This window comes from Myripristis murdjan, chromosome 5, assembly GCF_902150065.1.
Source record: "Myripristis murdjan chromosome 5, fMyrMur1.1, whole genome shotgun sequence".
Lineage (NCBI taxonomy): Eukaryota > Metazoa > Chordata > Actinopteri > Holocentriformes > Holocentridae > Myripristis > Myripristis murdjan.
This window is the reverse complement of record NC_043984.1, coordinates 21,592,703-21,604,469: the sequence shown is the minus strand read 5'-3', so window position 1 is coordinate 21,604,469 and position 11,767 is coordinate 21,592,703. Positions and strand designations below refer to the sequence as shown.

Genomic DNA, 11,767 nt, shown 5'->3' with positions numbered 1-11,767 from the left:
GAAAGAAAAAACATTTTGCATATAGGAAATCATCTTTATTTTGAAAACCAGAGAAAGCAGGGGAAAGAAACCCAACAGTAAGATTTAAAACTGTTTGCCAACCAGGCAACTCACCCCCTATTCCCTAACAAAAATGGTACATGTACTTGACGTGTCCTGCACATTAAACCCTGATGATTGTCATATTTTTTGCAATACTTCTGTATAGTCTGTTAAAACTTTTAAAAGAAAAAAAAAAAAAAACTCGGGTGTTGGCTCTTCCGTTGCATTCATCATCTTGGACTTGCTTACTTAGGACAGCTACCTTAAACATACAGTAATGTACATTCTCAAGTCAAAGCGGACATAATATATGGAAAGCAGTGAATTCAGCCTAAAATAGGTAAAAATAAAAGGTCCAGTTTCCTAGACAGAGTAGATGAAGCCACAAGTAAGCTTTAATCTTAGATAGTAGATCACGTTTCGTGAAATATCTCAGATTTGAATGTGGATCCGCTGTTCTTAGCTGTGACAATCAGCCACAGCTGCACAATGTTCTCTCAAAACCCCAAAATGGCTTTGAAGGTTTTTTGTTAAAGACAATCTCAAGTCAAACCCAATCATAGACAGTTTTACACAACATGTAGAAAAAAAATCATACATCAAATTTGTATTTTTTAAATTTTGTTTTAATTGTTTCTTAAGTTTTATAGTGATGTACATTTACACTATTTGGCCTCTTTTACTATTAAGTGGATATCATGTACATCTTCACTTAAACCTGCCCATCTGGGGAACTTGAAGTCCTGGAGTGGATCTAATTTTTTGTTTGTTTGTTTTTTAAGTGACCAGAAAAAGTTCAATATCTGGTTATTGTGACTTTCACTATCTATGAAATCTGGTTTCATCTGTTCCATTTTAAAGTGCAATTTCAGTTCAGACTGTGCTCTGTTCCTGTCTAGGAAACTGGCTGTTACATACATCCGAGAAGAAAACAATGAAGACTTAAATTGCAAAATAAAACATCCAACGCCAAGGAGCTCAAAATAATTTTTGCAATAAAGGAACACCTCTTCAAGCTACCATATAAGCCCTAATGATCATCACATAATGACAGTGCAGGTTTTTTTTCTTCCAGAGTGCTAACTGGAACAAAACCCTTGGGCATCTCAGATTTTTGAAATATTGCCCCTCAATTATTTAACATTGTAATTCTACAAAAAAAAAAAAATCTTGATTTCAAAATATGAACTGTTAGCTTAGTGAGCTAGATCTCCCATCCAGCTGTAGCTGAAAAGAGTCTGACTAAGAGAAGGCAGATGAGCTGAAGTCAAACAAAACTGTTAACTCTCTTGACATCACTGGGTGGGTTTGCAGAGTAACTTACAAGAGAGAGAGAAAAAAAAAGCAGCAGACAGAGTTGTGCCAAAATGGTGCTTTTCATCAAACTTCAACAAAAATAGCCTTAGTCAAACACTTTATCGCATAGTTATAATCGTTTTACTCTCAAAAAAATTAATCTTCAGATACCAGAGTTGTAAACAACAGTTGGATTTTTTAAACTAACTTAGCTTGAAGTTGTAATTTCTACATAATCATATCAGGAACTACAGCAAACCCAAAACCAAAATACAATGACTCAATGTAATTTCAGATTTCATTCATGTTTCATTGTGACTCACAGGAATGCCAGGGAGATACTGTAAAAACAAGTTGTTCTTTTAGACTTTCTGTAAAGCTGAGACCTTGACATTTTGAATGTTGAAGCCCATCCAGATGGCAAAGGTATCATCATCTGGTGTCGTTAAAAAAATGCCAGTTTTTCTGTCTGACTTGGAGCTCAGACTCGGTTGCAGCTGGAGTTTTAATATTACCAAAATAATATTATCAAAAGACAACATAACAGCTATGCATATCTGAGATCTTCCAATTGTTATGGCACTTCATGGGCAGCTGAAAATTTACTTTGTATTTAATTTCTGAAGAATTTCAAGAGTCAAATTTTCGCTACAAGATTTGGGTCAGGTTAATGAGGTGGCATCCCAGAATGAAATACCAAAGAGGACCCCAGAGTTAGGGGAAAGAAAAAAGACATTTTCCGACATCCCTACTCACCCAAAGTTAGAATTACATGGAGACACTGGACTTTTACACGTTTGAACTGATGTGAGACTGAACTGACACAACCCCAGACTGGACTGCCGTGATGTATCGCTGATACAGAAATCAGAAAATGAACAGGCCCTCCTCATGGCTGACACATAAAATGGCACTTAATGGGAAGAAGGACTGAAGGACTGAGGATGAAAATGTCAAATTAACCAACCGGAATGGTACAATTTTTCAAAGACAAATCTGTTCCAATCAATCATGAGAAAGCTATGTACCAGGTAACTGGGTATACTTACACATACTATGGCAACTGTTTTTGACAGCTTTCTCATTCAAGATGTACTATTAAAGCCAGTAATAGTCCCAAAATAATTAGTATTACCTCAAGCATGGTGAGTACTATCAGGTAAATTTTGTAAAAGAAAAAAAAATGAAATTACAGCCTATGGCAACAGGATTAGAGTAACTGAATGTATTATTGTCTTTACCAGGATTACATGGGTTAAAATTTACAGAGTTACCAGGTTATGGTTACAGTAGTTAAAGCCCACAGAGGCTTTTGTCAGCCACTTTTCTCTCCTGATGACTCATCACATTGGGGAAAATTGTTCTCTATTGGCACTTTATGTGTACTGTATGACGCAATGCATCTTAGCAGCTCCCATTGAAACCAGTGATACAAACTAGGTATAATAACTGCTAAAAGGACAACTTGAAACCTGACTTTTTTTGTGAAGAATGAGAAAACAACAAAAAAAAATCCTCACATATTTTTTCCAGATCCCAGTGTATACAAATCGCTTGCTTCAGTGTTTGTAAACTGACATGATTTACTGATTCAAATCACATTAAAAATTCATGGCTATCACATGTTAGCAGCTCTTGAATTAGTAGCTGTGTGAGCTAATTAAGAGTGACTTCTCAGTAAATCAAAACATTACAGGACAATATTGGGGTTTCACACTGGCTCAACAGGGGGCAGCACACTCCCACATCATTGACTTTTTTCAGAGATTTGTTTTCCCTACAGTGTGATTAAAGCCTGGTGAAGAAAAACAGCAAACAATTCAAAATGCCAAGGTATCATTTTAAAAGGTTTGACAACTCATCAAAATAACCCAGCTTGGGGCTCAGTATTTTTAAAAGATTACAGAGAAATGCTTCTAAATTCATTCCTGCTGATGGGATGGGTCTGTGGTGTAGGACAGTTTGAACTTTTTCTCCAGTGCCAGCAAACTACATCTGAACCGGTGATGGAATTATAAAAAAGAAGCTGCTCCAAAGTCAATATACTGGCAGACAAATTTAGTGTGTAGGACCAATGCCATGTTTGAGTTTTTATACCTTAGTGAGCTTTACTTTGGTTGGCCATTCTGAATCTGAAAATTTAAACAGCACCGTCTTTGCTCATTCAGCTTTGTGTCTTAATTCACGTTCATGTTGTATTCTGTGTGGTCTCTGGCTTTGGGAGAGATCCGTTTATGTTCACGTGGCATACAAATGTGAATTGTTGAACTGTGTGGTTGGCCTGTTACCCTCAAAGACCAAATACAACCATTAATGTGACACATGGTTCTTTCACATGATTGGTTTAAGAATGCAGGAACTGATTCTCTGGCAATCGCCATGAAAAGATCAGCTTCAGTTTTGGCACAGCTACAGCTCAATGAATAGAAGTAATACAAGAAGATGTTACAAGTTTCAAATTTCATGGCTACATCATCTCACAGTGATATTTTATTTAGGTATGGTTTTTAGCTCTGTGGAGCTTCTTGTATGGCCAAATCACCAAAACTGTCTCCTTTCAGGTCCTGTATTCAGTTTTACTTTTGCACATCTTGAAACTTAAACTAAAATGTGTATTTTAATTTCAAAAAGATCCAGGCAATACCACCAGGCATTCTGATGTCACTGGGTCTGCGGGTCTCTCTCAGGCCAAAGACCCACACACCAAATTAAAAATCTGGCATTATCCTGTAACCTACACAATTCTGACAAAAATAAGAAGCAGTCTTTCTAAAGAAATATAAATCAGAGAAATGTTAGCTGAAATTAAATGTCATTACCAAGTAATGACCGAAGGCAACAGGTTGAAGGGTGTGTGAATGATTTTGCCTCTGTATTGAAATATAAATATCAACATTTTGGCATGGTGGCTAATATTAGGTAGCTAGCTTGCTAGCCAGTACATACCTGGCAAACCTAGCATGCAATGCTGCTCTCTTAAGGAAGTGCACTTTCTCCTCTTCTCTCCAAATCCATCTATGTTAATGTAAAACACTGCATTTTTATTTTTCTGAAGCTCCTTGTTAATGAACATAACTAATAATAAATGATAAACAAGTTTACCTCCATCCACTTCATTGTATTCTGTGGAGCATTTGTGTTTTCTTTCAAATGACTTGGGCATGGCTGGTTTGAATTCATTCTTGAACCCACACGCCACGAATGTAGTCACAGCAACACTGACACAACCAAGCTGCCCAGATTATCAACTTCCACATTTTGATCATGTTGATCCATAATTCACATTCAGGTTGGCTTTAATCCTCTCTACAACTCTCACTCTGTCTGAAGCAATGTCTTAACAGAAACAACCTCATTCAAAACAATAACAAAGTGTTGAATGCAAGTGAATAAATCATGCATGCAATGCAAGATTTGGCAGGAAATTAAGACAAAAAAAAGTTTCAGTACAGCATCCTGATAAAAAGTTCAATGCCAAGGCTACAGTCGTCTTAAAGACCAACAACAAAAAAGGTGAAATGAGAGGTAACAAAGCACCATCACAGCCACTTCTTAAGCCCTCCTTCAATACTTCAACTCAGACAACTGGTTCCTCTTCATGATCCAGCCTCTCTCATCTGGCTGACGCCATGTTGACTTCAGGTCGGCAGCCCTACCCACATGAATCTTCCTGAGTTCAACTCATGAAGGGCAGATCTTGGCATGCCCACAGGCAGGCGAGAGACAAACATGGCCATTATTTGCTGTTTCCCTGTGTCGCTATAGTGATAAACTGAGATGTCAACAGATTTCACCTCTGAAACGGCTTGCGGACCTTCTTCCTCCTTCTAGGGGGTTTGCCACTTTCTGCCCATGCCTCACTGGGCTCTGGCCGATGACCCCCGGGCATGTAGAAGCTTGTCTGCGATGGGGGAGTGGAGAACGGGGGTGCTCCAGCACCAGGTGGGTGATGGTGGGGTGGACCTGAGGGGAAGAAGCCCCCGTTGGCAGCCATATCATTAGCAGGCCCTCCTTTGAAGATGCGGTTGAAGAAGTCCTGCAAATCTGCAGGGTTGCTTGGACCAGTGGCATGCTCTGAGGGAGCCCTAAAAAAAAAAAAAATCTCACAATCAGTGTGGAAAGACGCAATGAAGCCTCAACTGGCGGCCAAAGCGTAATGATGCATTTGATTTCTATACATGGCATATGACAAAAACATATCAAAACACTATCAACTAATTTAGGAATATGTGGTCATTTCTAAACACGTCTGGCACTGGGACTTACCTGTGTCGTGTGGAGCTGCTGTTGTTCTTGGAACCAAAGGAGATGTGATAGGGCACACGGTGCGTGTCTGGAGAAATTCCTATTCTTTGGCAGCCAGCCCACTCTGAAACATGAGAGCAGAGCAGGTCAGGTCAATACTTTGTTGGGGAAAAAATATTAACTTAATAACCTGTGAAACACGACAACATCCTGTGTGTGGCATTTCTTTCACTCTGTCCCATAACTTTTTTCCTTTCTGTAACCTGTGGATGTGGGTATGAAGTGGGTATTGTGGGTGTTGATATTTTCAAATGTCACAGCAACTGTTTATTTAAGCCTTAAAGGAAAGGCAGCCAGCCTAAATGTCCAAATCAGTGTTACTGTTGCAAAAAAAGAACACATAACCTCTAGAAAAAGATCAGCTTCACCTGTAATATCATAAACCTTGCCATCCATACAGGCAAAGTATGTGATTCGTAGGCCCAGCATGCTGGACTCTGCCCATAGGTCACCCTCCTCAGCACTATGGCAACGGTTACATTCTGCACAAAACCTCGCCTCAGCAGGCTCTCGATCCATCTCAAAACGCCTGCACACAGACAGGTCAAGGTTAATACTGTACCAAGCACACAGTGATCATTTATGACTGTGCTGATAATCTACAGTGCACGACAAAATTTTCCTATATGCAACTCATACTGCTTATTTAACTTATCAGAGTCAGAGAAGTCAGATGAGGGCGACATACTTGTGCTTGCCTTCACACTTAGTGCACATCATTGTATTCATGGCGTCCTTCAGGTCATCCTGCAGCTTAGTGAGGAACTCATTCATGGACTTGGAGAGCTCAGTTGCTGCCATGCGCTTCCTGTTAGGGAACAAAAGAGATCTGTTAGTCATGTGTTAATACATCACAAATCACTAGACTTAGTCTAATTCCACTTTTTTGTCAAAAAATATTACTACTGTGCACAGAGGTAGAGTGTAGAAACAAAGCAAAAAAAAGTGCTGAAGAAAAACTGATTACTGTATCAATGTAAACAATAAAGAATACAAAAAACAACTTTGCGCTAGATATTTGTGCTTTCAAGGTCCTATAACATGTGATTACCAGTTTTTCTAGATACTCACAACTCATACTCTCTTCGGGTCTCTGGGTTACTGACAATATCCCAGGCAGCCCTCAGTACTTTGAATGCCTCTCCAGCACGGGGGTGTTTATTCTTGTCTGGATGGACCTAAGTTAGAGAGGACAGGAGAAAGGCTGCGTAAATACGGGAGAAAAATACAGGCTGTTAACCACAATCACTATTGCCAGTTTATTGCTATGATACTGTTTATAAATTGTTGATTTATTGATGTAATTTTTAAGACAGGCTGCAGATATTTTCACTCCACCTGCAATGCACACACACCTGGACAGCCAGCTGTCTGTAGGCCTTCTTGAGCTCAGCCTCAGTGGCATGGACCTCTACGCCAAGCACCGTGAAGGGGTCCAGCTCACCTTCTGGTATCTCAGCCAAGGCCAGAAGTCTTTCCAGCTCCTGGCCCGGCTGGCATCTCCCACCTCTGCCAGGTGACTCAGGGGTGGATGGTGGCACCTGGCCATCTCTCTTGAACCAGCCTCTGACTCTGTCCAGTAGGACCACCACCCTTTTCCAGAACCTTGAGTCCTGGAAAGCTGCCCAACATCTTTTTCCCCTCTCTCCACTGAAACGAACCAGCAGACCCTTTGCCCACTGGGACCCAAGAATTACCAAAGTACAGAAAAGTCCAAAGCAGTACACAGCAGCTTTCTTTACCCACTTCACTGACCTGACACTCTTATCAGTCAGGTCTGCTCCTGCGCATTTTATCCATTCCAGAACGCGACCAGCATCTGCCTTCATCCCAGGGATATCTGTGACCTTTGCAAGTAGCTGCTGCCCAAAGTTGTATAGTTTCACCCCTCCAGTCTCCACACCAACTCCACAGTGGTGTGTTAGTGTGACAATAAGCTCAATCACCATATAGATGCAGGAGATACACCAGGAGCTAAGAGACTCCGACAACATTTCCTTGAAGGCTAAAACAAGCTGGTTGCCTGTTCGCCTGCGGCCCCGGCTCTGCTGATGGTGATGGTGGTTACGTCTACGAGTCTGCTTGTGCCTGCCACCGCTTGACACAACGTTACCCTTTTGAACGGACGAAGAGTAAACAGAACTGGATGAACTTTGCTCTGACACTGACCCCCCTACACTGCTCCGCAGTTTGCACTTCTTCCCACTTCCTGAGCTCCTCCAACCAGACTCCCCATTCATATGCTGCTCCTTTGCAGCTTCGACATCTTCTTGATCAACGTCCTGTGTCTTATCATGATCTGCAGTGGTGTGCTGCTCCAACCCATCTGAAGCGTCTCCAGTATCCTCCCTGTCCTCCACAGATCCATAGTTATCTGCTTCTCCAATTCCAGAGTCTTGGGGAGTGGCTAAGTCTGGGGTGTCCTGAGTATTAGATTTGAGATAAGCTGTTATGTCCTCCTGGTCTAGTTGTTCATCGTCTTCTTCAGTCCCTCTGACGTCCCACTGACCGGTCTTCGTCACTGAAGTGCAACCACCGTCAGGGTTCTCCTCCTCAGGCTCTGTAATGCTATCCATCTCCTTCTCAGCTGTCTCTTTTTCCATTTTCCTTCCAGTTGCTTGATTAAAGTGCTGTAAAAATGGAATTTCTTGGAAGGTTACAGCCAAGATGCATACTCTCTGTTAACATTTTCCCCAGACTCTCATCAGAAGCAAAAGAGACTCTGGTGAGTCCTGAGATTGGGTCTCATATCCATCAAACCAGCAACCAAATCCAAGCATCACACAGGCTTTATCTGGACTCAGAAGCTTACATCATCGGTTGGATTTTTGTCTGGAAAAAAATAATAATAAAAACAAATAAATCACGTTAATACAATACACCCAAATCCACCCTTCAATAAGGAACTTAAAACTAATGGATATGCTTTACATAAGGATTACTAACTTTTCAAAATCTGTACAGAAATTTTTTTTCTACCAACACATTACCAGGAGGTTGAATGGTTTGACAGGCCATGATGAAACAAAAGAGCAGTCGGGGAAAATCTACAATTATACAACAAATCAGAATTCCCATAAAGAACTTAGTTTGGTTTAGATTTAATAATTCCAAAGTCTTTTGCAAATCCATAAACAAGGCAGCTTAGACTCTCTTAGGAGACAAAAATGTATGTATGTTATCTACTTGCAATGAATGTAAAACAGAGTTATACATTTATTACAGAGTTTTAACAAAGTTTTTGGCTCATACCTGGTAGCATTACCATAAAATCAATATGAGATCTATCTGGATGTAACAAAAAACAACAACAACAACAACAACAACAACACAATCTAGATATAAACATACCTGACATTAACATTTCAAAAGGCAACAATATGGAAGATATTAAGGGTGAGGATTACCCTAAGACTGTGATTGGTCTGTTCAGATTTAAAGGTATTTTGTGAAGAAACTGCATTTTCTACATCCAGTTGATGTTATGTTTTTTGTTTGTTTGTTTGTTTGTTTGAGGAAGAAGAAGAAAAAGAAAAAGAAGAGTGCTCAATTTTAACTGCGGCTACATTTAAAATGAGTGTATAGCCAGAGTCATATATATCGTATTGCTTTCGAGACATCTTACACAAATATTGAGGTATGACATTTTGTCCATATTGTGTAGCCCTATCTAGAAGTCAACAAGATCAGTCACTATTCAGTTCACCATGAATGTGCCAACAAGAGTTTGCTCTTTATAACAGACTAGACCTGTTTCTCCAGTTTTTAGACTACTGGACCCTGTTTTGGGCTGGATTACAGCTACAAGAAACGAGCAAAACTACTAACAAAACAATCTGAGGATGACTAAGTGAAAAGTCACTGAGTAACTGTCCATTCTGATGTACCTACAAGAAGTTATCCTGTTGAGCCACTGTTGGGGGGGTGGTGGCTCAAATTCAGCAACCAAATCCGCCTGTGCTCAGTCTGTGGGGGCTCCACAACAAAATAAGACTCTCTGGAGGTTAAAACACACACCTGCCGCCCAGTGGGTTAAACTCGTAGCTTCTTACCTGAATCCCAGTGTCATTATCCTTTGTTGTGCGTCAAAGCAGCTCCTTCAACTCAGGCCAGTGCGTCTGAATATCTCCTGTCTACATTTACCGGCCTGTCTTGGCTAGCTAGCGTTTCTTTTTAATGCACGGCGTGTCCTGCCGAGCACAACACCAAATACGGAGAGACAGCTGGCACAAAATGGTCAGCGTTTCCTGCTCAAGTGGACGACTGACACATCTAAAAACACAACACAGGCTAGCTCAACGCTCATGTTATCTGCACCTAACATTAGCCGACAGCCAGGGATTAGCTTGAGGAAATGTCCCCTTGGTAGCAGCAGGGTGGGCAGACACAGGATGGGATATGGTGCGCCTGCTATCGGGACAACATTTCGAGTAAAGTGAGCTCTCTCTCTCTCTCTCGCCCCCTGAAAGAAAATGAGCACAGAGCTGCTAGCACCTTTAGCTAACGTTAGCAAACAGGCAAGCGGCTAGCTAGGATGACAACCAAACAACAGCTACACATTAACATGAGCTAGCTGGCGCACTGCTAACTTAGCCCTGCTTTCTCCTTCCTGTTACATTTGCTCAAGCATATTTTGCACACCAGACGACTCCATCCACAAGGCAAACTGTTATCTTCAAGTATTGAAAATAAACTCCCTGATACTGCCGACTTACCTTGCGAATAAGTGTGTAACCTCTTTATTTGTTGACAGTCAGTTGGGAGTCCGTATTGTTTTTCTTTAGCTACTTTTGCCACTTCTTCTTCTTCTTCTCCTCTGTTCACTCTTCGTCGTCGCCTTGTTCTTCTTCCTCGCTGTTTTCTGACTGTTGGCAAACGGTGTAGAAGTACACTACCGCCACCCATTGACCCAAAGCGTGAACTGAACATTTACATTATATCAAAAAACACAGATTGTTTTTTTCAGTGTTGTTAACCCACCCAGACGTTATTATCTTATTATCACCACTACTTAGCCTGTTACACATTCAGGCTATTTCACTACCAACAAAACCACTGAGCATGAGATTATATAAATCTCCCTGAAAAGTGAAGAGTCCCTCTCAGGTAGCCAATTTCCTCTACAAAACCTAGAGGCACCTACATTTTTAATAAATCACAATCACTAAGTACAAAATTAATCTTTATTGGTTGCATACTGACAGTACTGAGACCCACGGCACAGCACGGGACGGTGCAAGACGTACTGTGGGGATTACAGTGCCCTGCTGATATACATATCATTTTACATACAGCTGCAGCTCTGTGCATGCAAGCAGTGAGGCCCTACTGGATACTGACAGCTGTAAAGGCAATGATTGATATGTAATCGGTTTGTCCAGTGCACTATGAGTACATTAAATTTAATACAAGTGTGCATGGAATAGATTTATTCAAGGACATGCACTTTTTTTCTGATCTGTTTTTTGCTTCAAATGAGTAAAATCAACAATTCTCTGAAAAAATAAAACATAAAATAAATTACCTTTTTTACAGGACAAAAGAAAAAGTTAGATAAAATTATCATCATCATCATTACTATTATTAGTAGTAGTGGTCGTGTAGTCGTCATAGTAGTAGTAATGGTAGTAGTAGTAGCATTGATTAAACATTTTCTTTTGAAAAGCCTGCATCGTCATAAGCCAAAGTGGCAATTTTTATTTTTTGTATTTTCACAATTTATAAGTCTTTTTTTTGCCCATATTAACTTATTTTGGTGACTTTCAGCAGATTCTTCCACTCTTTTAACTCGTTCATACTTTCAGCTAGAAACTTCACAATGGGTGTCTATGGACAAAGTGTTCAAAACCAGCCTTTTTTTTTTTAAACAAACTATTCCTTCATATTTTCAGCTACAACATTCTTTCCAACTTTAAACAGGCCCAAACAAATTGGACTTTCTGGGTCTGAAACAGCTTTTTGATATGTTTTATGGTTTATGAGAAATCACAATTGATATTTTAAGCAGTGTCCACAGATTATAATGAGTGTGCATTGCATCTGTCTACAGTGGGTGATGTCCCATGCATTGAGATTTTTGTCCTCTTTTTGCCCTGGTTATTTCTGAAGTGATGCAACTCATAAT

The 11,767-nt window shown here is 40.3% G+C and overlaps 1 protein-coding gene across 1 annotated transcript; it reads right to left on the bottom strand.

The window, feature by feature from the left end:
• Positions 1 to 20: 20 nt before the first annotated feature.
• dnajc14 (DnaJ (Hsp40) homolog, subfamily C, member 14) lies at positions 21 to 10,489 on the bottom strand. The gene is made up of 7 exons (XM_030050853.1): positions 10,359 to 10,489; positions 6,999 to 8,475; positions 6,715 to 6,821; positions 6,332 to 6,451; positions 6,012 to 6,172; positions 5,605 to 5,707; positions 21 to 5,423 (listed from the first exon to the last, which is right to left on the bottom strand). The coding sequence occupies exons 2-7, from the start codon at positions 8,244 to 8,246 to the stop codon at positions 5,129 to 5,131; spliced, it is 2,034 nt and encodes a 677-aa protein (XP_029906713.1). The 5' UTR covers positions 8,247 to 8,475; positions 10,359 to 10,489; the 3' UTR covers positions 21 to 5,128.
• Between the last annotated feature and the right edge of the window lie 1,278 nt (positions 10,490 to 11,767).

Coding starts and splice junctions, on each gene's coding strand:
- dnajc14 (XM_030050853.1), bottom strand. CDS start 8,246: ATGGAAAAAGAGACAGCTGAGAAGGAGATGGATAGCATTACAGAGCCT. Junction 6,822..6,998: donor ACAGACAGCTGGCTGTCCAG/GTGTGTGTGCAT, acceptor TCTCTAACTTAG/GTCCATCCAGACAAGAATAA. Junction 5,708..6,011: donor CAAGGTTTATGATATTACAG/GTGAAGCTGATC, acceptor CTCATGTTTCAG/AGTGGGCTGGCTGCCAAAGA.